The following is a 25745-nucleotide window of genomic DNA, read 5'->3' on the forward strand; positions in this document are numbered from 1 at the left end:
GATTTCAACAGATTGCACCCACACAGACACACAAAGTATAAAGTACTGTTTGAATACTAGTTTCATCATTAATTCACATAGTACAACACATTAAGGACAGAGATCCTACATGGGGAGTAAGTACACAGTGACTCCTGTTGTTGATTTAACAATTGACACTCTTATTTATGACGTCATTAAGTAATCATCCAAGGCTCTTGTCATGAGCTGCAAAGACTGTGGAAGCCTCTTGAGTTCACACACTCTGACCTTATTTAGACAAGGCCATAATCAAAGTGGAAGTTCTCTCCTCCCTTCAGAGAAAGGTACCACCTTCTTTGATGGCCTGTTCTTTCCACTAGGATCTCACTCACAGAGATCTTTCATTTAGGTCATTTTTTTGCCACAGTGTCTTCGCTTTCCATGCCTGAGAAACTCTCATGGGCTTTTTAACCAGATCCGAATGCCTTATGGGCTGACTCTAAATTCAGAGTGCTGTTTAGGGCATTTGCCATTCTATGAGTCTGGTGTGTATCCCACTTCCCATTTTGGGTTGTTCTCTCTCTCTCTCTTTTTTTTTTTTTTTTTTTTGGACAGGCAGAGTGGATAGTGAGAGAGAGAGACAGAGAGAAGGTCTTCCTTTTTGCCGTTGGTTCACCCTCCAATGGCCGCCGCGGCCGGCGCATCGCGCTGATCCGAAAGCAGGAGCCAGGTGCTTCTCCTGGTCTCCCATGCGGATGCAGGGCCCAAGCACTTGGGCCATCCTCCACTGCCTTCCTGGGCCATAGCAGAGAGCTGGCCTGGAAGAGGGGCAACCGGGACAGAATCCGGCGCCCCGACCAGGACTAGAACCCGGTGTGCTGGCGCCGCAGGTGGAGGATTAGCCTATTGAGCCGCGGCACCAGCCTGTTCTCTCCTTTTTAATTCTATCAGTTATTATTAGTAGACACTGGTCTTATTTATGTGATCTCTTTGACACTTAATCCTATCTTTATGATCAGTTATGAACTTAAACTGATCATTTGGACTAGTGAGATGGCATTGGTACATGCCAACTTAGTAAGATTTGCAGTCCCCATGGTACGTTTCTAGCTCTACTATTAGGGGTAAGTCCTAGTGAGCATGTGCTGTACTGTATGTACATCACCTCCCTCTCTTAGATTAATTCTTGAAATATTGTTGCTGGGTCAAAGGATATGACCCTTTATAATTTTAATAAGTATTGTCAAATTATTTTCCAAGGAGATTATATCAACTTAATTGATATGAGATGCTTATTTCCCTGCAACCTTTCCATTGTTGTCATTTTGACTCAGGACTGTGTAAACAGAATTTTTCCTTTTCAGTAGGATTAAGCATATAAAAAAGAGTATATGTTTCAACTTCACAAGATGTATTCATTTTTAGTAATAGGACTAAAATAAGAATCATTTAATAAGGGTAGATAAACATTTTAAGATGTATTTATTTATTTATTTATTTGAAAGGCAGAGTGACAGAGAGAGGGAGAGACAAACAGAGAATGAGAGACAGAGTGAGACTGGAAGAGATCTCCATCTGCTGGTTTACTCCCCAAGTGACTGCAACAGCCAGAAGCTGTGAACTCCCTACTGGTCTCCCACCTGGATGGCAGAGGCACAAGTACTTGGGCCATCATCCACTGCCTTTCCAGACACATTAGCAGGAAGCTGAATTGGAAGTCGAACAGCCGAGCTTGAACTGGCACTCCAATATGGGATACCAGCACAATAAGGAGCAGATTGCTTTGCTGTGCCACACGCTGGCCCCAAACATTTGTTTTAATGTGATAAATTTTCAAGAACACTTTTCTTAAATGTAAGAATTACCTAAATACAAGAAATATAAAATTTTCTAATTAAAAGGTGAAGGTGACTTCTTCTACCTTATACACTTCACTCAGTTATACAGTACAGTTATAGAAAACATAAAAGATACATATTACAAAGGATTTCATATTTTTACATTAGAGAGAATATTATAAATATTACCCAATCTATTTTATTTCATATACAAAGAACTCAAGATCTAAGATCTTCCCAAATACTAAGAGCCCAAATTAGAACTTTAGTCTGTGTATTATTAAATGAATATTAATTAATGTAGGGCAAGGGAGAAGGTCCTAATGAGCACAAATTTTCCTTCAAGTCCCAGTGCAAAGGTGACCCAAGAGGAATAGAACAAAAGCAGAGACAGTGAAACTGGACGAAAGGAAAACGGGAAGACCTGCTAAATGAAGGAGGAATCCCCTTCTCCTGTAGACATAGGCACTGTTATAATTATTATCCATCTTTAACTTTGAATTTCTTGGGTGGTAGAATCATGTCTCCTTAACAGTGTTTTAAAAAAGGTTCTTTTGATGGTGATGATAAGCAATTCTTTATTATAAAGATCAGTTTCTCTGAAAGATTTCCATTTTGAAAATACTTGAGTTTTACTTCATGTATGCCTTGATATACATACAACTTATTTTTTTCCTTAAAATATGTTATGATATTCTAGAGAAGAACTGAATTTTAAAAAATGTATTGTGAACTGATCCATCAATTTGAAAAAGGGTTATGCATGTTTTGTTTTGTTTTAAAAGGTCTTGTATTACAGTGACTTGATGGTGTGATTGTGATTCTTGTTGAATTCAGTCGTCAAACATAGTAGACAGTAAATAAATCCATCCTTAATTGAATCAAAATAAATCCATACTAAACCAATTCCTAGTTATAAGAAAATTCATCTCACTAGCTATTATTATAAATTAATTCAATATGCACGAATTACTTTGTTGTGGGACTAGTGATGATCTCAAAATCAAAAATCTATGTTGTAAGTTTTAGATATGCTAGGTACCAGCTTTTTCTGAGTAAAACCACTTAATGAATATGGGTCTCAGTTTCTCATTTGCAAAGTAAGTGTATACTTACATCAAGTCTTCTATTTCACATGAAATGTAAATGAAATAATTGTACAATTTAAGGCTCTGAAACCTGAATTATGTCCATATATTTTGAGAACAGCACTATGGCCTCAGAATCAGCCCTTAAGGCACTCAGATCTGGCTGAAGAGCCCATGAGAGTATTTTAGGCATGGAAAGCCAAGATACTCTGGGGAAAAAAAAAAAAAACTAATCAAAGAAAGTGGTACCTTTCTCTGAAGAGAGGAGAGAACTTCCACTTTGATTACGGCCTTATCTAAATAAGATCGGAGCTGGCGAACTTAAAAGACTTCCATAGCCTTGGCAACTCATGACAAGAGCCTAGGGTGATTACTGACGCCATAAACAAGAGTATCAATTTGTTAAGTCAACAACAGGAGTCACTGTGCACTTACTCCTCATGTAGGATCTCTGTCCATAATGTGTTGTACAATGTGAATTAATGGTATAACTAGTACTCAAACAGTACTTTATACTTTGTGTGTCTGTGTGGGTGCAAACTGTTAAAATCTTTACTTAGTATATACAAAGTTGATCTTCTGTATATAAAGATAATTGAAAATGAATGTTGATGAAGAATGGGGTGGGTGTGGGAGTGACAGATGGGATGGTTGTGGGTGGGAAGGTGGTTATGGGGAGAAAAAGCCGCTATAATCCAAAAGTTGTACTTTGGAAATTTATATTTATTAAATAAAAGTTTAAAAAAAGGCAATGAGATTTTTGCAATGCAAAAAAAAAATGTATTACCAATTTTTAAATTGTAGATGTTAGGCAGTCTACTTAAAATAAATTGTTGTGTGAGAAACTTATTAATGAAATCAGACCTCTCATGTGATACTCAGATTTGCTACACCCTCACCCCTGTCTGCTAAAGGTAGAAAAGGAGGACAGAAGGGAGTGTTTCTCAGCTGACAGAGTATCAAAATATATGTTACTTTATTGTATCTTAGGGGTCGCCTTGGATTTTAGGCATTATAAGTTATGCTTTTGAATTATCAGTATGTCAGCAATTTAAAATTATTTAAGAGGAACATTTTATGATTATAGTAAGTGAATGACACATTTAATTGGTCTATAACAATGAAATGATCTTTTAACTAAACAAATGATCTATGTCAAGCCTATAGCTAATCCAGTTTATACATTTTTTTTTTTTAATTTTAGAATGAAATCTTGGAAATTGCTCTGGACCAAAAAGGACTTACCCATGATAGAAAAATTGCTTTCATTGATAAAAATAGAGATCTCTATATCACTTCAGTGAAGCGATTTGGAAAGGAAGAACAAATTATCAAACTTGGTGAAATAATTTTAACATACTTTAAATTTCAATTATTGTTAACTTTCTTAGGTCTACTTTGTAGCATATTAGTAGTTTACTTGCTAGAATGAATCTGTGGTATAGCTGTATTTCTTAGCTACTTAACTCCATTTTAATAGTAAGCCTTTACCTGCTGCACCTAAATTGGCATTCAAAAGAAAAACCTGCAAATTAAAAATATAATGGTTCTAGCAAGTACATTCATATATTTTCAGAAATTCTTATGTGGATTAGTACATGTATTTTCAACATTATACAGTCAGAAAGTAGTCATACTTATAAGAAGTTAGGTGGGATCTTGTTTCTTAGCTAATTTTTAAAATATATTTTTAGTATCTTCATATTGAAACTAATTTACTTTTTTGTACTAAGGAACAATGGTGCATACTTTAGCATGGTGTGATACATGCAATATTCTTTGTGGACTTCAAGATACTCGATTTACAGTGTGGTATTATCCCAATACAGTTTATGTGGACAGAGACATTTTGCCAAAAACATTATATGAAAAGGATGCAAGGTAACATTTTATTGCATAGAATCCTTTATTGTGGTAAATAAAGCTCTAATGATGTATCATGTTCAGCTGAAACTAACTTAACAAGATTTAAGTGATGAAAACAAATTATATAATATGAATTATTTGTCTAATAAAGTTTTCAAGCTTAGTGTTGTCTAATGGTAACTCAGTTCTTTCAATGTGATTTAGTGGTTTTAATATAGAAACTCATAAGATTTTTTCCATAACGCACAATCTTAGGACAACTACCCAATATATAGATTCTGATTAACTTTATGAATTTCAGGAAATGTTTCAGTATGTTTCTCTAAAGTTTATTTTTTTAGTTGATATTAAAAGCAGAAAACACCGCACAAGATTATTGAAAAGTTCTTTTTTAAACCTGAGTGCTTCAGAAAAAAAATACATTTACATCCTGGAATTCTCTTCAGAAACAGCAAAGAACTCTCTTACTCTTAACAAAACAGAAATAAGGATTCTGACTCAAATCCTGTTTTGAGTTCGTTCTTAATATTTAATCAGGTTTACAACTTAGCAAAATCAGAGAAGCATCAACATTAAACTTACTTTTAGAAGCATTTAACCTAATGAAAATAAGTCACTTTATTTAAAGTTCATCTTTTTTTTCATTATGAAAAAATAATTCTGGGTAGCTTAATTTTTATTGGTTTACCCTTTAATACTTTTAAAAGCAAAAATGTTAAGTTGTTTAACCATTTACATGATTTATCTTAGGACTCAGGGAAAAAAGTTTACTTCAAATGCTTTTAGAAATATTTCTTAGATATGTAATAAGTTTTACTACTTTTAAACCGTATGCTTTGTGTCAAGTATATCAAAATGGCAAGTTATGTTCAAATGTTTACTTGAAGATATGCATTCTCCCTGGAGTTAACTATTCTGAGGGTCCTTGTTAGAGATTGGAGACTTCATGTATATGTGGCAGGGGTCTAACTTCCCAAATTGAACATATATGAAAAATTTTGCCCAGAATATAACTTGAAATTGAACTTTGCTTTTTTTCAACAGTGAATTTAGTAAAAATCCCCATATTGTGAGTTTTGTTGGAAATCAGGTAACTATAAGAAGAGCTGATGGCTCCCTGGTTCACATCAGCATATCACCATATCCTGCTATTCTCCATGAATATGTAGGCAGCTCAAAATGGGAAGATGCTGTAAGACTTTGTCGCTTTGTTAAGGTACTTTATGTTTCACATCCACAGCTGTGTATATATTGTGTGTTAGTTTACCTTTCTGCAACATGAATAGTGATAATAGATAAAGGTTCAAAAATTGTGAATGGGATCCTATCTTTTGTAAGGGAAGACCTGAGCAACACAGATGGTTAGGTGTTGTTGAATGATTTATTCTTTGAGAAAACTATAATTCAGACTAGTAGTTTCTATAAGTTATCACATATAAAAACTTTTGTTAAACTTTCTTAAAAGTCAGGTTGCCAAGTTCTACCAAAAGATTCTAGTTCATTCGATCTGGATTGATTGATAAGCATAGTTTTGCAGTTCCTCCAATGATTCTCTTTTACAACTAAGGTTAAGAATCTCTGCAATGGATCAATATTTTCCAATTTGGTTGAACCCAGTATTTTCCAAACATATTAGAGTATAGGCCTCTTTATTGAACATTATTTAACATCCCTTAGGATAGATTTTGTGGAGTGACTTTTAGAAGCTTTTTCTTTTTTTCTTTTTTTCTTTTTTTTTTTTTTTTTTTTTTTTTTTTTTTTGACAGGCAGAGTGGACAGTGAGAGGGAGACAGAGAGAAAGGTCTTCCTTTTGCCGTTGGTTCACCCTCCAATGGCTGCTGCGGCCAGCGCACCGCGCTGATCCGATGGCAGGAGCCAGGTGCTTCTCCTGGTCTCCCCTGGGGTGCAGGGCCCAAACACTTGGGCCATCCTCCACTGCACTCCCTGGCCACAGCAGAGAGCTGGCCTGGAAGAGGGGCAACCGGGACAGGATCGGTGCCCCGACCGGGACTAGAACCCAGTGAGCCGGTGCCGCAAGGCGGAGGATTAGCCTAGTGAGCCACGGCGCCAGCAGAAGCTTTTTCTTATGATGGTTTGTGGGTGGCAATCTGCCACAGCATTGTCTGAGATCCGTAGTATACTCTGGTTCTCTCTAAGTTATATCTTTGACACCTCACTGAAAAGTGGAGAGTTTGCTTTAAATCTTGAATTATTTAAAATTCAAAAATAAATCTTTTATAAATAGAAGTGTATCACTTCTAAGCCTTTTGGCTAAGATCAAGTATATAAGTAGAAGTGAAAATTTTAAGAAACTTTTATTCAGAAGTCTCTGTGGTATTGATATATATCAACAAAGTAGCCACAATGAAATTTCCAAGTCATTAATTTATTAAGTTATTAGTTTTTTCATTGCCAATGAAAAATGATTTTTTTTATTTTTTATTTTTTTATTATTATTTTTTAAAACTGTAAAGTAATTTTACTATGACTGCTTAAATCACAGTTATGCCAGGTAGTTGAGATCATTGTTCTCTTTTCACTTTAGGAGCAAACCATGTGGGCCTGCCTAGCTGCTATGGCAATTGCGAATCAAGACATGACAACTGCAGAAATAGCCTATGCAGCAATTGGTGAAGTATGTAAATAAGGTTTACTTATATCACTGGTATAGGTGTTTCTCTTAACATAATTTGTTATGTTTCTGTTATTATCCACTTCAACTATTTTTTCTTTTTAGATTGATAAGGTTCAATACATCAATTCTATAAAAGATCTTCCATCTAAAGAATCAAAAATAGCCCATATACTAATGTTTAGTGGGAACATACAGGAGGCTGAAACAGTGCTTCTTCAGGCTGGCCTTGTTTATCAGGCAATCCAGATTAATATTAATCTCTACAACTGGGAAAGGTAATAAAAATGCTTTTTATCAATTTCAAAACTCAGTTGACTTTAATGTGTTTTTCTACAACTTAGTGAATTAAAATTTTTCACTGTATTTGATCGTTTCCTCACACCACAGATGAATTAACTCTTATTTTTATTTGCTAATAGTTTACAATTAAAGATTTATGCCTTCTCTAACTTGTGATTGATTAAAGTTGAGGTGTAAAGAACATAAGAGAGTCTAGGATGACTGCCAAGTTTCTGATTACAGTAACTGGGGAAATGATGGGATCATTAGCAGATCTGTTAGGCAACATAGTAAGTTCAGTTTTAATCAAGTTGAATTTGAAATACTTGTGAAGAGATATGTGATAATAGTTGATTAAATGGATCTGGAGTTCATTAGAAAAATTTTAGCTATAGATGTAGATTTAGGAGTCATCAACAAATGGACAGTAATTGAAGCCAGAAGAATGGATAAAATTGCCTAGGGAATGTGTGGAGTAAGAAAACATCTACATTTATAGGATAAGTGAAAGAAGTCAGCCAAAAGCTTATCCCATAAAGCAGAGAGAGAAGAGACAAGTCAAGAGAGAGTTGTGGAGCTCAGGAAGAAAATGAAAGAGATTTATAATGAGGAGTAGTTAGCAACACTCTTATTTATGATGTCAGTAATCACCTGAGACTCTTGTCATGAGCTGCCAAGACTATAGAAGCCTCTTGAGTTCACACACTCCGACCTTATTTAGACAAGCCATAATCAAAGTGGAAGTCTCTCTTCCCTTCAGAGAAAAGTACCTCCTTCTTTGATGGCCCCTGCTTTTCACTGGGATTTCACTCACAGAGATCTTTCATTTAGGTCATTTTTTTGCCACAATGTCTTGGCTTTCCATGCCTGAGAAACTCTCATGGGCTTTTTAGCCAGATCCAAATGCCTTATGGGCTGATTCTGAGGCCAGAGTGCAGGAACATAGTTATTCTTCCTGCCTGCGCTCCTACCCCTCTTCCTCCTCCCTCTCCTATTACAATTCTTAATTTTTACTAAGATGTATTTTCAATTAATGTTATACACATAAGAGTCACTCTATACTAAGAGTTCAACAAATAGTATGAAAACCCTTCTTCAACAGTCAAGACAAGGGCTGTTCAAAGTCATCACATCTCACAGTGTCAATTTTACTTCTATTGACTACCTTTTAGGTGCTTTTAGTTATCACAGATCAGGGAGAACATATGGTATTTGTCTTTTGGGGACTAGCTTATTTCACTAAATATAGTGTTTTCTAGTTTCATCCATATTGTTGCGAATAATAGGATTTCATTTTTTAACCGCTGTGTAGTATTCCACATCCCATTTTTTTAATACAGTCTTCAGTTGGCAGACATTTGGGTTGATTCCATATCTTAGCTAATGTGAATTGAGCTGGAGTAAACATGGGAGTACAGATAACTCTTTCATGTGCTGATTTCATTTCCCTTGAGTAAATTCCCAGGAGTGGGAAGGCTGTGTCATATGGTAGGTCTATTTCAGATTTCTGAGAAATATCCATACTGTCTTCCATAGTAGCTGTAGCAGTTTACATTCCCACCAACAGTGGCTTAGGGAACCTTTTTTCCCACATCCTTGCCAGCTTTTGTTGTTTGTTCATTTCTGTTTGAGGGCCATTCTAATGGGGGTTAAGTGAAACCTCATTGTGGTTTTGATTTGCATTCCCCTGATGGCTAGTGATCCTGAGCATTTTTTTTAATGTTTTGGTTGGCCATTTAGATTTCCTTTCTTGAAAAATGCCTGTTTAAGTCTTTTGCCCATTTCTTAACTGGGTTGGTTGTTCGATTATAGTTGAGTTTCTTGATCTCTTTATATATTCTAGTTATTAATCCTTTATCAGTTCCATAGTTTGCAAATAATTTGTCCCATTCTGCCAGTTGCCTCTTAACTTTGCTAAGTGTTTCTTTAGCAGTACAGAAGATTCTCAATTGGATATAACCCCATTTATTAATTTTGGCTATTATTGCCTGTGCCTCTGGGTTTTTTTCTAAGAACTCTTTGCCTATGCCAATGTATAGCAGGGTTTCTCCAATGTCCTATAATAATTTGATGGTATCTGGTCATAGATTTAAGTCTTTGATCCATTTCAAGTGGATTTTTGTGTAAGGTGTAAGGTAGGGGTCTTCTTCATGCTTCTGCATATGGGGCTCCAGTTTTCCCAGTGCCATCTGTTGAAGAGACTGTCCTTGCTCCTGGGATTGATTTTAGCTTCTTTGTCAAAGATAAGTTGGTTGTAGATGTGTGGGTTGGTTTCTGGCGTTTCTATTCTGTTCCATTGATCTATCCATCTGTTTTTGTACCAGTACCAGGCTATTTTGATTATCACTGCGCTGTAGTATGTCCTGAAATCTGGTGTTGTGATTCTTCCACCTTTGTTTTTGTTGTATAAGATTACTTTAGCTGTTTGAGGTCTCCTGTGTTTCACATGAATTTCAGCATTTTTTTTTCTAGATCTGAGAGTAACATCCCTGGTATTTTGATTGAATCTGTAAATTGCTTTCAATAGAGTAGATATTTTGATGATATTGATTTTTACAAATTCATGAATATGGAAGATTTTTCCATTTTTTGTATCTTCTTCTATTTCTTTCTTTAGCATTTTGTAATTTTCATCATAGAGATACTTGTATTCCTTGGGGGCGTCATGTTTTCTTCCTATTCTTATTTCTTGAATTGCTGCATTTATTTTTGGGTATTTGTGGAGATACTTGTTTTTGTTTTTGTTTTTTCCCTGTGATGGCTTTTTTCTTTGGGCTATGCCTGTGTGGCCTAGTGGAGTGTCTGCTCTTTCAGTGAATACCCAGAATCATGTCCTGTGTGTGGCCAGGGAACTCTTTTCAGTTCTCCAGTGTGAGGGGAGTATCCAAGGTGATACCCAAGTTGGGCGTGTTAAATCTCCTTTTTTTTTTTTTTTTAAATCAGTGAAGAGGTTTGATCAGCTCTGTTGTAGTCTCAAGCCAACCTCCTCTGCTCCAAGGAGACCAATGTCTAGGCGCTAGATCCAGTGGGTACAATAATAGTCTTTAGCGTTGCCACAAGAACCACACAAAGTAACCATGCAGTCCTCAGTGTAAGGTACTGATCCTGTAGTATTGACTCTCATCAGGGAATCAGAGGACCCCATGTGGAGCCACCCACAGTGACTGCCCAAAGACCTAGCCACACCCTGCACCCTCCCATACAGCCACAGTGTTTTCACAGTTCCAGCACACAAGGCTCCCACAGTCATAAGCACCCAGCCCCCATCAGTTCTCCCAGCCAGACTCAGGGGTCTCCTCTGTGCTGGTTGCTGGGCATGCCCACAAGCTGGTGCAGCTGTTACATATGTTCAATATGGTGCCCACCATCTCAGCTAGTTACAGGACACCAGTTCCAAATGGCTACAGAGAGAGAAACCTGCTCCCTTTTTTCCCCTCTAGTTTGGCAGGTACGCTGTACCACACAGGCTCCAAACAATACTCCTGCCAGGCTCTTCCCACAGCTTTATCACCAGTGGGTTGGGCTCCAGCAGTCTGGTCTCACCTCACTCTCCAAAGCTGGTGCTGAGGCTCTCGGATGCTGGGATCCTGAGTCAGGCTCTTCCACACCCTCCATGTAAATCCACAGTTTCCCTCTAATTTGCATGGAGTCCTCTGCAACTTTCTCCCTAACTCTTTTTTGATATTATACTCTCTCCACTTCTTTAAAACTATCTTTCCCTAGACTAGAGCAGTAAGCTCTCTCCCTATTCCACCATCCTGGAATCCTCTGATCACATTTCCATTTAACTATCTCACACGTTTGAATTCAAATTTGTATCTGTTCTCAGAAACTTGGTCCTCTTTCAGGGTAATCTGTCTTATCCTTTTAGTTTCACAGAGCTAAAAATCTTTGGAGTTACTTTTGACATTTTCTTCCCATTCTACCTTTCTGTTATCTCTGACACATGTCTGCTCGTCCACTTCACTAGCTGCACTTTGTCTAAGTTGACCCAAGTTTTTCTGTGTTGTCAGCAATGATTTCCCTGTGTCTACTTTGTTACTTTCCTAGCCATTGTTTATCCTGCAGTCATAGTGATCTTTTCAGAGTGGAAATCTGATCATGTCGCTCTTGACCACTGCACATTCCAATGAAATCCATAGTTTCCCACTGATTTTAACCCAAATATCAGCACTGAATAAGAAATTATTTCAAGCAATCAGCAGAAAGCTGTTAAGAAACTTAAGAAATTTAAGTAGTGTCTCATTTCCAAATTCTATGACATTTATGGAACATTTAACAAGTATTTTCTTAATATCTATCATATTAGGCATATTTATATAATATTATGTGCAGTATATTTTTTAAAACATCTACAGTCTTTGTTAAAATCTGTGGTCATTTTAAATGTACTTATAGGAAAGGGCTGCTGAGTGGAAAGGTGGTAAATGTTGTGATAAAGAATGGTGGCTTTCATGATTTGGGTGTTTGGTGTATGTTTAAGATGCCACTTGCAGCACTTACTTCCTGTATCAGAGTGCCTGGGTTCAAGTCCTGGCTGTACTCTCCATTCCAGCTTTCTGCTATGTGCACCCCAGGAGGCAGAAGGTGATGGATTAAGCAGTTGTTTCTTTGCTACCCACCTGAAGACCCCCACAGACTAAGTTTTGGCTCCTGGTTTTAGTCCGGTCCATCCCTGGCTGTGACCAGCATTTGAATCAGTAATGAAAGGTATCTCTCATACATACACTCTATCTCTCTCACCCTTTCAAAAAGAATAAAATTTTTTCCCAAATAAACCTTTTATTTAAGGAATACAAACTTCATGATTTTCATAAGTACAACTTTAAGAATATAGTGATTCTTCCACCATACCTGCCCTCCCACCCACACTCCCACCCCTCCTCCTCTTCCCTCTCCCTCTCCCATTCCCAGTACCATTCTCCCCTAGGATCCATTTTCAATTAACTTTATACACAGAAGACCAACTCTATACTAAGTAAAGAGTCCAATAATTTGCACGAGAAAAAAAAACAACTGTTCCTCAACAGTCGAGAAAAAGGGCTGTTCAAAGTCATTGCATCTTGAAACTTAATTTTTTAGAAACTTAATTAAATTTAAAGAAGCATCCAAGAATGATACATCTTTTGCAAGCATTTACACATAATTATAATACAATTCTTTGAGGACAGAAGTCCTGCATGGAAAATTAGTGCACAGTCACTGACTCCTACTGTTAATTTAACAATTAACACTCTAATGTATGACATCAGTGATCACCTTAGGCTCTTGACATGACCTGCCTAGGCTATGGAAACCACAAACTCCTTCAGTATTTAGACAAGGCCATAAGCATAGTGGAAGTTCTCTCCTCCCTTCAGAGAAAAGTACCTCCTTCTTTGATGACCACTTCTTTCTACAGTGGCCTCACCCACCGAGGTCCTTCATGTAGGACATTTTTTTCTTTTTTAATTTTTTGACAGGCAGAGTGGACAGTGAGAGAGAGACAGAGAGAAAGGTCTTCCTTTTGCCGTTGGTTCACCCTCCAATGGCTGCCGCGGTAGGCGCGCTGCGGCCAGCGCACCGCGCTGTTCCGATGGCAGGAGCCAGGTGCTTATCCTGGTCTCCCCTGGGGTGCAGAGCCCAAACACTTGGGCCATCCTCCACTGCACTCCCTGGCCACAGCAGAGAGCTGGCCTGGAAAAGGGGCAACCGGGACAGGATCGGTGCCCCGACCGGGACTAGAACCCGGTGTGCCGGCGCCGCAAGGCGGAGGATTAGCCTGTTGAGCCACGGCGCCGGCCTGTAGGACATTTTTTTACCAAAGTGTCTTGGCTTTCCATGCCTGAAATGCTCTCGTAGGCTTTTCAGCCAGACCAGAATGCCTTAAGGGCTGATTATCATTCTGTGAGTTTGCTGTGTGGACTGCTTCCCATGTTGGAGCATTCACTCCTTTTTTATTATTATTACCAGACACTTAATCCTATCCATATGATCACTTTAACACTTATGATGGTATTTTTACCATCCAGCTTAAGGGGATTTGGGACCCCATAGCAAGTTTTAAACTGTACCTTTAGAAGTAAGTCTGTAGGAATGCATGCAGAACTATACAGATTTATAGTTACAAACTTCATATACTTCATAATTACAACTTTAGGAACATGGTGATTCTTCCCATCGTGCCAGCCTTCCCACTCATACTCCCACCCCTCTTCCTCCTCCCTCTCTTACTCCCACTCTTATTTTTTACTGAAATCTATTTTCAGTTGATTTTATACATATATGTTTAACTCTGTTAAGAGTTCAACAAATAATATGGAAAGAAAAAACTAATCCTCAACAGTCAAGACAAGGGCTGTTCAAGTCATTGCTTCTCAAACTGATTGTCTTTTATGTGCTTTCTGAGTTATCACAGGTCAGGGAGAACATATGGTATTTGTCGCTTTGGGACTGGCTTATTTCACTAAATATGATGTTTTCGAGTTTATTCCATTTTGTTACTTTACAGTGTATTCCATTTTGTTGCTATTGACAGGATTTTTTTTTTTACTGCTGTGTAGTATTCCATGGTGTACATATCCCATTTCTTTATCTAGTTTTCAGTTGACAGGCATTTAGGTTGATTCCATGTCTTAGCTATTATGAATTGAGCTGCAATAAACATGGTGGTGCAGATAATTCTTTCATATGCTGATTTCATTTCCTGTGGGTAAATTCACAGAAGTGAAATGGCTGGGTCATATGGTAGGTCTGTATTCAGATTTCTGAGCCATTTCCATAGTGTCTTCCATAGTGGCTTTAGCAGTTTACATTCCCACCAACAGTGGATTAGGGTACCTTTTTCCCCACATCCTCGCCAGCATTTCTTGTTTGTTGATTTGTGCATGAAAGCCATTTTATCTGGGGTGAGGTGAAACCTCACTGTGGTTTTGATTTGCATTTCCCTGATTGTTGCAGTTGATTTCTCAACAATGTTGCAGTGGGTTCGTTTCTGAGAGGAGCAGCGTGGTGGGGGCAAGAGGCGCGAAGTCAACACACAGACCCCGGGAGTCCGGTGAGAGCAGGCTCGAGGCGAGCAGGCTCGAGGCGAGCAGCCCGCAGACTCGTTTATTACAGTTGATACAACAGCTTATATAGCCAAGACCAGCCAATCTGGTCAAGGGGCGGTCTATACCCCAACCAATCACAGCCTGTTGCCAGGCAGTTTCCAGAGCCATCCAATCACAGCCTGTCGCCAGGCAGTTTCAAATCCATCCAATCACAGCCTGTCGCCAGGCAGTTTCCAAGCCAGGTGGGTTTCAAAGCCATTCCTGACTAACTGACGCTCGCTTGCCAGTGGCCACCTTGGCATGGCCTTCTCATTCCACTACATTTCCCCCTTTTCGTTTATTTTTGAGCAACGGGAGGCATGATTCTTGGCCATACCATTGTTGACCCCGTTTCCATGTGGTCTCCGTACGCAGCTGTGCCTGTCTTAGGTTGTCCCCCAGGGGATCTTACCCGTCATTGACTAACCAGCGCTCAAATCGAGAGACCACAGGATTGCTTGCTCAGATAGGGGTAGGAATGAGGAATAATGGTTATCAGGAATGGCATGACCGCACACAGGCTGTGGGCCATTTGAGTGGCTGACCAGAGCTAGTGGGGTACACAATGGTAACAGATGTGACTATGGGCAGTTTCTTAGGGTAGGATGATAGGGCAGGTGCGTCTGCTAACAAGGCGGAGTCTCGGTCTTGTTCAGCTGGTTCTGGTTGGCTGTCAGTTGCAGGCTTGATGTTTCTGGCTGGTACCCAAATGGGCTGTTCTGCATTCTCTGGAAAGACACAAGCATATCCTCGACCCTTGGTTAGTAGAAGCCTTTTTACAGGCGTTGGAATCCAGGGCCTGAATTTTGCGTACACTTCAACATTAGCAGCAAACATGCTGATGGCATGGGATCTAGCGGCTGCCCTGAGATATTGGGGTGCCCAAGGACTGCCACAAATGTGGGGATCCTCACTGGTTGCGGATGGGATGACATTGCATGAGTTATTGTGTAGAGGTCCTCTTAGTTCATCCCACGGGTATGTGGGGGGTGGCTGACTAGGCATTGCTACCTTGTTTGCTACGTTGTTTTTTTCACTGTCGGAGCTCTCTCTCCCTAAGTCAGCAACCGTTGTCTGTGAGACAGGGACCTGGAGTGTCAGGCTCCTATCACTCACAGATTCACTATCTTTGATATGTCCTGTGCTTAGTGGGGGACTTCCTTGATTCGTTAGGTCAAGGCCGTATGCCCACACGGTGTCTCCGGAGTGTCACCTCTCTCGAGTGAGGGAAGATGACTTGGTTCCGAATTCTGGGATGATCAGTCCCTTATGTGAATTTGCCGGGCGAACCGAAAGTAAAAGGAGGAGCCGAGAAGCGACGTACGCTTCAGGGCGGTGTGTGCTAACCTGGGGTCACTTAGACCGAGGACAAGGACAAGGAAAGGGGCGTAGGAGGGGGTTCTGTGCTCACCCTCACAGAACCGAACAGCACACCAAACACCGAGGGGCCTACTTGCCGAAATCCAGGGGGGACCTCGCCGAGTCCGACACGCTCTTTCTCAGTTACGTTGGCGCGCCAGATGTTGCCGTTGATTTCTCTACAATGTTGCAGTGGGTTCATTTCTGAGAAGAGCAGTGTGGTGGGGGCAAGAGGCGCGGAGTCAACACACAGACCCCGGGAGTCCGGTGAGAGCAGGCTCGAGGCGAGCAGCCCGCAGACTCGTTTATTACAGTTGATACAACAGCTTATATAGCCAAGACCAGCCAATCTGGTCAAGGGGCGGTCTATACCCCAACCAATCACAGCCTGTTGCCAGGCAGTTTCCAGAGCCATCCAATCACAGCCTGTCGCCAGGCAGTTTCAAATCCATCCAATCACAGCCTGTCGCCAGGCAGTTTCCAAGCCGGGTGGGTTTCAAAGCCATTCCTGACTAACTGACGCTTGCTTGCCAGTGGCCACCTTGGCATGGCCTTCTCATTCCACTACACCTGATGGCTAGTGATCCTGAACATCTGTTCATGTGTCCATTGGCTATTTGAATTTCCTCTCTTGAAAAATATCTAAGTCCTTTGCCCATTTCTAAACTGGGTTGTTTGTTTTGTTGTTGAGTTTGTTAATCTTTTATGTATTCTGGTTATTAATCCTTTAACAGTTCCATAGTTTGCAAATAATTTCTGCCATTCTGTTGCTTGCCTCTTAACTTTCCTGAGTGTTTCTTTAGCAGTACAGAAGCTTCTCTATTGGATGTAATCCCATTTGTTAATTTAGGCTTTGATTGCCTGTGCCTCTGGTGTCTTTTCCAAGAACTCTTTGCCTATGCCAGTGTCTTATAGGATTTCCCCAAAGTACTCTAATAATTTGATGGTGTCAGGTCATAGATTTAGGTCTTTAATCCATGTTGAGTGGCTTTTTGTGTAAAGTGTAAGGTAGGAGTCTTGTTTCATGCTTCTGCATGTGGAAATCCAGTTTTCCCAGCACCATCTATTGAAGAGACTGTCCTTGCTCCAGAGATGGTTTTAGCTCCTTTGTCAAATATAATTTGAGTGTAGATACTTGGATTGATTTCTGGTGTTTCTATTCTGTTTCATTGGTCCATCCGTCTATTTTTGTACCAATACCAGGCTGTTTTGATTATAACTGCCTTGTAGTATGTCTTCAGATCTGGTATTGTGATTCTTCTGGTTTTGTTTTTGATGTATAAGTTTATTTTAGCTATTAGGGGTCTCTTGTGTTTCCATATGAATTTCAATCTGAAAAGAACATCCTTGGTATTTTGATTGGTAGTGCACTGAATCTGTAAAGCACTTTTTGTTTTTTTTAAACATACCTATCTGGGAGAAAATAGTTTTGTTAAAAATTACAAAGGCTTGCTACTTTTTAATAATAGTAGCTAACATTTTTTTAAATCATTTTTTAAAGAATACAAATTTTATAAGTACAACTTTATGAATATAGTTATTCCTCCCATCATATCAGCCCTCCCACCCACAACCCCACCCCTCCTCCTCCTCTTCCTCTTCCTCCCTTTGCCAGTCCCATTCTCCATTAAGATTCATTTTCAATTAACTTTATTCACACAAGACCAACTCTATATCTTTAACATTTAATATGATCACTTTAACAATTAACATGGCATTTTTACTACCAAGTTTAACGGGATTTGGAGTCCCTTTGCAAGTTTTAAACTGTACCCTTAGAAGTAAGTCCATAGGAATATACGCAGAACTATACAGCTTTACAGTTGCAAATGTCCTCCTACCTCTGGTATTCTCACTCTTATTTTTTACTGAGATCTATTTTCAATTTATTTATTTATAATTGGAGATCCTTCTAAATTAATCTGGCATTTCTCTAGTGCACATTTCAGAATCTTTTCTTTATGTTTTACTGTGGAGTTTGATTATAATGTGTTGTTGTACAGATCTTTTCTGGTAATGTCTACTAGGAGTTCTGTGTGCTTCCCTTACTTGGATGTCCCTTTCTTTCTCCAAAGTAGGGAAGTTTTCTTTTATTATTTCACTTCCTTCCATTGGTTCACTTCCCAAATGGCCACAATGGCCAGAGCTGAGCCAATCCTAAGCCAGGAGCTAGGAGTTTCTTCCTGGTCTCCCACGCAGGTGCAGGGGCCCAAGCAATTTGGCCATCTTCTGCTTTCCCAGGCCACAGCAGAGAGCTGGATTGGAAGAGGAGCAGCTGGGACTAGAATCGGCGCCCATATGGGATGCCGGCACCACAGGCGGAAGATTAACCTATTGCGCCATGACACCGACCCCCTAGATTACTTTTAAAATCCATGAATTTCTCTATTTGTTTGAACTTCTTGAAGGGAACAGATTTTTTTTTTTTCCTCATATGTGTTATTTTAGTTGAGAAGCAGTCTTTCTGGTTTGTGCTTCTGTTTTCCTATTTGAATTTGATCATGAGCTGCAACTCAGTAAAATGCAGCTCTTAAAGAGATATAGGCAAGCAAGTTATCTGCCTGACATCAGCTTTGGACATTTGGTGATAGTCATCTCCCAAAATCTGAAATTAAGAGAGGTTGAAACTAAAAGCTCTAGATAAGTATAGAAATGCCTTATATAAGCATTAATAAAAATAAATTTTGATCTTGAGCAGTAGATCACTTAATGTGATTTTGCTTTATTCAACTTATGCAAAAGATCACATTTTGAAATTATAACATCATTTTTATGTAACTTACTTCTATTTAAACTACATGGACTTATTCCAGCCCTAGAATCTAATGTCATATTTGTTTGGTTGCCAAATAACCATTTTAAAACTAGAAACATACTGTTCTCAAAAGTCTTATATAATCTGGAGTAAGTTCCCTCCTAAATGTAGTAAAGAAACATTTTTTACTCAGTGTGTGCTTTTAGAAAACGTTTAAAATATTACACATTATTTGAATGTTTGCCTTTAACCATTGCCCTTTAGCCAGATAATTAATACCAGCTTTATTATAATAAGTAGTAAAAGAAATTTATGACAGATAAAACTTAGGATCTAGCATCTCAGTTTAGGATTAGACATCATATTCTGCCCTTTCTACATAATTCACTGTGTTGGTGTTCATTACCAGAGTATCTTCAGAGTTTTTGGGAAGCCCCATCCCTGAGCGGTTGCTTATATACTCTCCATTCAGGAGACTGCTTTGGGCTGTCGAGCTCTTCTTCCCCATTATATACAATCATAAAAAAGAGGGAGAACGGGATTTCTAAAGTGCCAAAGGGCTTGCTCCCCGGAGTCGCCACTCACATACACCCCAGTCAGAGCCTTTTGGGATATATGAAAGCTTATATAGGAGAGCTAGATGGACGGAGGGATCTTTACTTTGGTTTCTCCTTCTTGGAGCCTCATGAATTGCTCTTTGCCTTCTTTTATCTTCCATTTTTGTTTCTCTATTTTTTTTTTACCTTTACATTTTCTTTCATCTATGCTTTTTTTTCCTCGGAAAGACTTAAAGTCAGAGAGGAATGAGGGGACTTTGTGAGAATCCTTCATGGGTAGCAAATGTTGACTCATGGATTTGGCCATATAGTATATGTCAAAATATTTTATGAGAAATTATTTTGCTTAATTGTGGCATTACCATTTATATTATGCATGACTTACATTCATAATTTTCATGTGACGTCTTTGATATCTCTTTCAATTCTCCCACTTGTCAGCACACACAGAGACTTAGTTTAGTTTGATTATTAGAAAGGCAAATCAATGTATAATAAGAATGAGCCAACTTTTCTTACTGAAAATTCATAAGTTAGAAAAACCTAGTCAGTGTTAGTTTTATCCAAAACAGCAGTAAGCTCTGATAAATCATGATTGGACTAGGCAGAAGTCATCTCATATTAGAAAACAATAAAACTTTAGAAGTATTTTATTTTTTATTATCATGATGATGGTTTTCTGTATTTTAAAACAAGGTGACAATGAACAGTGTAGGAGAGCCATACTCCACTGAGTTGTTCCTGACTCTACTAATACACATTGTATACAGGATTGCAGCAACTGAGATGTTCACACTGTCTAGAACCTACAGGTGAAATAGCCTGGAACTGAGGATTAATCTTTTAATTTCCCTATAATTTTCATCAATGTATAGGTTTTGTATCTTTGATGTTATACCACTCTTTTCAGTGATTCATTTAGTTCACATCTTCTTTGTAAATATTACTTTAAAAATAACTTAGGCATAAAGAAAAATGACATTGACTGGCTTATAAGTAAATGACTTTTCTAAGGTTCAAATGATAAAAGACATTTTGTCAGACTTTTCTTTCCTGTCAATTATTTTTATAAAATTTTCTATTTGCTCTAGTAGTAGCATTAAGATATCATTTTTTAATTCTATAAATACATTATAGATTTGTAAAAATGGTCAAGATAATTGAACCACTTATAATGTGGGAAAGTTCATCCACTTGAATTTTATGTTAATTAAAAAATTTAATGAGGGGCCTGCACCATGGTATAGTAGGCTAAGCCTCTGCCTGCAGTGCTGGCATCCCATATGGGGCAACTGGTTCATGTCCTGGCTGCTCCTCTTCAGATCTAGCTCTCTGCTTGTGGCCTGGGAAAGCATTGGATGATGGCCCTAGTGCTTGGGTCCCTGCACCCATGTGGGATACCTGGAGGAAGCTCCTGGTTCCTGGCTTCAGATCAACTAAGCTCTGGCCATTGCAGCCATTCGGAGAATGAACCAGTAGATGGAAGACCTTTCTCTCTCTCCTTCTCTGTCTGTAACTCTACCTCTCAAATAAATAACTAAATTCTTTTAAAAAATTTAATGAATATTTACCACTTATGCACTCTGGAGTACTCACCAAACAAAAATGAAACTTGGATCTTCCTTCAGTAAATATATTAAATAAATAATAAATATGTAGTCTAGTGGAGGAGCAAGCTCATAAATAATAATTATAATACATTGTAAGCAGTTCTATATAATAGTTTATATAAATGGTATAAGGAAAAGATAAAGTAATGGTGATTTATTTCTACAAGAGAGCTGGTTAAGGAGAAGGGGTCATCTTTGATCTGACCTTTGAAGTAACTGGAATTTATAAGCTGGATAAGGTAGAAAATGACCTTCCTTATTAAAGGATAAGCAGAGAGGCCAATAATTTGCCCTAGTCTCAACTCCAAACTACTATTCATAGAGTCTGACATAAGCAATGTAAATAATATGTTTTATTTCTCATTTTAGGGCACTGGAATTGGCCATAAAATACAAAACACATGTTGATACAGTTCTTGCTTACCGTCAAAAGTTTTTGGAGACATTTGGTAAACAGGAAACTAATAAACAATACTTGCAGACTGCAGAAGGTGTAAGTATTATACACTATTTTATTTTATTTTATTTTATTTATTTTTTTGACAGGCAGAGTGGATAGTGAGAGAGAGAGACAGAGAGAAAGGTCTTCCTTTTTGCCACTGGTTCACCCTCCAATGGCCGCTGCGGCCGGCGCATCTCGCTGATCCGAAGCCAGGAGCCAGGTGCTTTTCCTGGTCTCCCATGTGGGTGCAGGGCCCAAGCACTTGGGCCATCCTCCACTGCCTTCCTGGGCCATAGCAGAGAGCTGGCCTGGAAGATGGGCAACCGGGATAGAATCCGGTGCCCCAACTGGGACTAGAACCCGGTGTGCCGGCGCCGCAAGGCGGAGGATTAGCCTGTTAAGCCACGGCGCCGGCCATTATACACTATTTTATAATAACGCATATGCTATATAAATATTTGAAATTTTGTTCTTAACAAGACAAAAAATGAATGATTCATACAATCACCTCTAAAAGAATTGTCTGCCTTATTATTGTATAAACTTATTTTGATTTTATGATTATAATATTAAATTTTTTTCAAAATTTCACAACCATGATTTAACTCATAATATTCACTATGTATTAAGTTGGTACTATTTGATATTTTTAGGTAAGTAATGTAAATGGCTGAGATAGAAATATTCTAACTCCTTCATTTTGTCTTCCAACTTCGCCTTTTACTCCTGGGGAAATACGTAAACACAGAAGGCACTGTCCAGAAAGTGCATACTTTATCATCGTAGAATTCTAGGGAGCTTGTTTGTGCCTCATAAAGGTGCCTACCTAAATGTACTTGCTACATGTAAAAATTGAATAGAATAAATAATAGACTAAAAGTAGCAGAAATTTCCAAAGTTGGATATTCAGAACAACATGGCTATCTTTGGTATTTTTTTTTTTTCATTCTCAAACCATATAGATGACTCTTAATAGCATTATGTTCTATTTTCCTACTTTTTTTCTTCATAAATGTCATTTAGATGTTAACTAAAAATCATAAAACAGAACTTTAAGATGAAAATATTTTTTACTTAAAAATTTCCACTACTGAGATAAAAATTTTACCTAAAACCATTAATTTTGAGGATATCTGCACTGCTTGCTGATCTTTTGGTTTTGTGTAGGTCTATAATCCAGTCATGATCTGTCATCCATACTTACCTCTCATTGCCAAAGTTGTGAATTTTAGAAGTAAGAATCAAATGAAGAAATGTCATTTAAAAATAACACTGAGAAATTTATTCTAGATGTTTGGTGAATACTGGTGGGTTCACAGTGTCTACTGTGTGAAAGTTTGTAAGTGAATGCAATCTACCCATAAGAGAAACTTAATATACATTCATGTTTATAGGCCATAAAATGTTATTTGGCATTTCTAATTTAAAATATGGAAATCTGCCATTCATTCAAGTTATATTGTCTTCTTAGAGCTCTGTTATTTAGAGTCATTGTACTTGATCTACAGTGGTGTTCAGTAAATTCTTATAAAATACGTTATAAGTTTGGTAAATAAAATTCACTCAAGGAATAAACTCAGTCTTTTGTATATTACTCTGTGCAAGAAAAAAAGTAGAAAGTCTAGAAAATGCTTAGAACATTACACCAGGAGGAAAAAAAAAAAAAAAAGCACAGTGAAAAACATCAAACCCAGAAGCAGAACTTGAGAAAGTATTGAATTTTGAAGATGATCCAGAAGAGTCTGTAGGCATTGCTACTACTTGAACTGCATTGCACGTTTTCAGGCCTTATAATAGTAAGGAATTTTCAGGTAGTAACTCATTTGCTGGGAAATTATTTATCTTTTAAAATTTTATTTATTTGAAAGGCAGAGAGACAGAAACAGCCAGAGATCTCCCATCCATTGCTTACCCCCACCACCACCACCACATGCCCAGAACAGCAATTTGGGCCAGGCTGAAGCCAGGAGCACAGTACTCACTCTGGGTCTTTCATATTGGTGGAAGGTACCCAACTACTTGAGCTATCACCTCCTGCCACTTAAGGGTGTTCATTAGCAGATAGCTGGAATCCCAGACACAGGCACACAGACATGGGATACAGGCATCTGAAGCAGTGTCTTAACCACTATGTCAAATGCCAGCCCATTTCTCTTTATTCATTCAATATTTATTGAATGCCTCCTGAAGACAGTGTTCTTTCCTTGGTTCCTGGTATATAAAAGTAAATGAGACAGACCCTGGCCGTGACATCAAGAAGTTTATATTTAAATGAGGTGACAGTTATAAAGTTATTTATTAACGTCAATTGTGATAATTGCCTTGAAGGAGGTATACATGGCACCTTAAGATTTTGTTAATGGGGAGCTTGTCTTAGGGTGTGGTAGTTAGTGGAGACTTTCCCAAGCAAAGCAAATGATATTTGAGTTGAGCTGTAAAAGATGAATAGTAGAAATTAACTGGGGGTTGGGACAGGGTGGTTGGGATACACCTGTTCTAGGCAAAGGAAAAGCTCTGAAGTAAGAAAGAATGAACACAACAGAGATTGACTAGAGGGTTTCATAGGGAAAATTAACCCATTAAATCACAAGTTTTCAATTCTGTATTTCAGTGAAATTGACACAGAAGCAAAATTACCATAAATAGTATATTTATTGCTCAGTGTAAGCTTTTCTAGGTGTCCTATATGTAAGAAGATAGGACATAATAATGGGAAGCCAAGTAACATGATCACTTTTCCCTTTAAAATCTTGATTCCTAGAAACAAATGAGAAATTTAAAATTTTCCAAAAAGTTATCTTAAAATTTTGATAGTTAAAGGAAATGATAGCAAGAGCAAATATTTGAGGTCTTGAAAGAATGGAGACGTGGCTGGTGCCGCGACTCAATAGGCTAATCCTCCGCCTGTGGCACGGGCACACCTGGTTCTAGTCCCAGTCGGAGCGCTGGATTCTGTCGCGATTGCTCCTCTTCCAGTCCAGCTCTCTGCTGTGGCTTGGGAAGGCAGTGGAGGATGGCCCAGGTCCTTGGGCCCTGCACCCGCATGGGAGACCAGGAGAAGCACCTGGCTCCTGGCTTTGGATCAGCGCGGTGGGCCGGCCGCAGCACACCGGCCACAGCGGCCACTGAAGGGTGAACCAACAGAAAAAGGAAGACCTTTCTCTCTGTCTCTTTCTCTCACTGTCCACTCTGCCTGTCAAAAAAAAAAAGAATGGAGAGGAATCCTGAGTGACTGCCTTGCATCTTGGGTGATTGAAATACAGATATAATAAGATATTGATGCATCTTAGTAATGTAATGAGAGAGTGGATTAATAATAAAGGCAATAAGATTTGGAGATTTATGATCAAGAGAATGATTAGGAGATAACTTCAGATGTGAGAAATAGATTAGAGGTGAGGGTGGTAATTAGGAGATCAGTCAAGAAGTTACTATAATAGACACACCGAGGAAAGGGTAAGACTCATGTAAGAAAATGTGTCATAGGAGTCACTGCTGTGGTGTAGCCAGTAAAACCACTGCCTGCAGTGCCAGCATCCAATATGGGTATTGGTTCAAGTCCTGGCTGTTCCACTTCTGATCCAGATCTCTGCTATGGCCTGGGAAAGCAGTAGAATGTGGCCCAAGTGCTTGGGCCCCTACACTCAAGTGGGAGACCCAGAAGAAGCTCTAGGCTCCTGGCTTTGGATTGGCCCAGCTCTGGCCATTGCAGCAGGTAGAAGACCTCTCTCTCTCTGCCTCTGCCTCTGCAACTTTGTCTGACAAAGAAATAAATAAATTTTTTTTTTTAAAAAAAGCAAAAGGCCGGCGCCGCGGCTCAGTAGGCTAATCCTCCACCTGCGGCGCCGGCACACCGGGTTCTAGTCCCGGTCGGGGTGCCAGATTCTGTCCCGGTTGCCCCTCTTCCGGGCTAGCTCTCTGCTGTGGTCTGGGAGTGCAGTGGAGGATGGCCCAAGTGCTTGGGCCCTGCACCTGCATGGGAGACCAGGAGAAGCACCTGGCTCCTGCCTTCAGATCAGCGTGGTGCGCCAGCCATGGCGGCCATTGGAGGGTGAACCAACGGCAAAGGAAGACCTTTCTCTCTGTCTCTCTCTCTCACTGTCCACTTTGCCTATCAAAAAAAAAGAAAGAAAGAAAAAAAAAAGCAAAGAAAATATGAGCTAGTAAAAATAAGAGAACAGTTGTGGTTAGGAGTAGGAGAAGAGGTGGAGAGGCAAGGTAAGACATTTGAAAATGACTTAAACATTTCTAGTGTGGACAACAGGTATATGGGGATGCCATTAAT

General features: G+C 38.9%; 1 protein-coding gene across 8 annotated transcripts in view; it reads left to right on the top strand.

Annotated features, from left to right (window-relative positions):
* The window catches only part of IFT80 (intraflagellar transport 80), a 137347-nt gene that overhangs the window by 107435 nt on the left and 4167 nt on the right, over positions 1–25745 (top strand). For all 8 annotated transcript variants that reach the window (XM_062212421.1, XM_062212412.1, XM_062212395.1 and 5 more), the window contains 6 exons: positions 4092–4227; positions 4621–4768; positions 5798–5969; positions 7299–7388; positions 7491–7663; positions 21388–21511. In XM_062212421.1, the coding sequence (XP_062068405.1) occupies positions 4092–4227; positions 4621–4768; positions 5798–5969; positions 7299–7388; positions 7491–7663; positions 21388–21511 (843 nt within the window). The remainder of the gene's footprint in view (positions 1–4091; positions 4228–4620; positions 4769–5797; positions 5970–7298; positions 7389–7490; positions 7664–21387; positions 21512–25745) is intronic.

This window comes from Lepus europaeus, chromosome 2, assembly GCF_033115175.1.
Source record: "Lepus europaeus isolate LE1 chromosome 2, mLepTim1.pri, whole genome shotgun sequence".
Taxonomy (NCBI): Eukaryota; Metazoa; Chordata; class Mammalia; order Lagomorpha; family Leporidae; genus Lepus; species Lepus europaeus.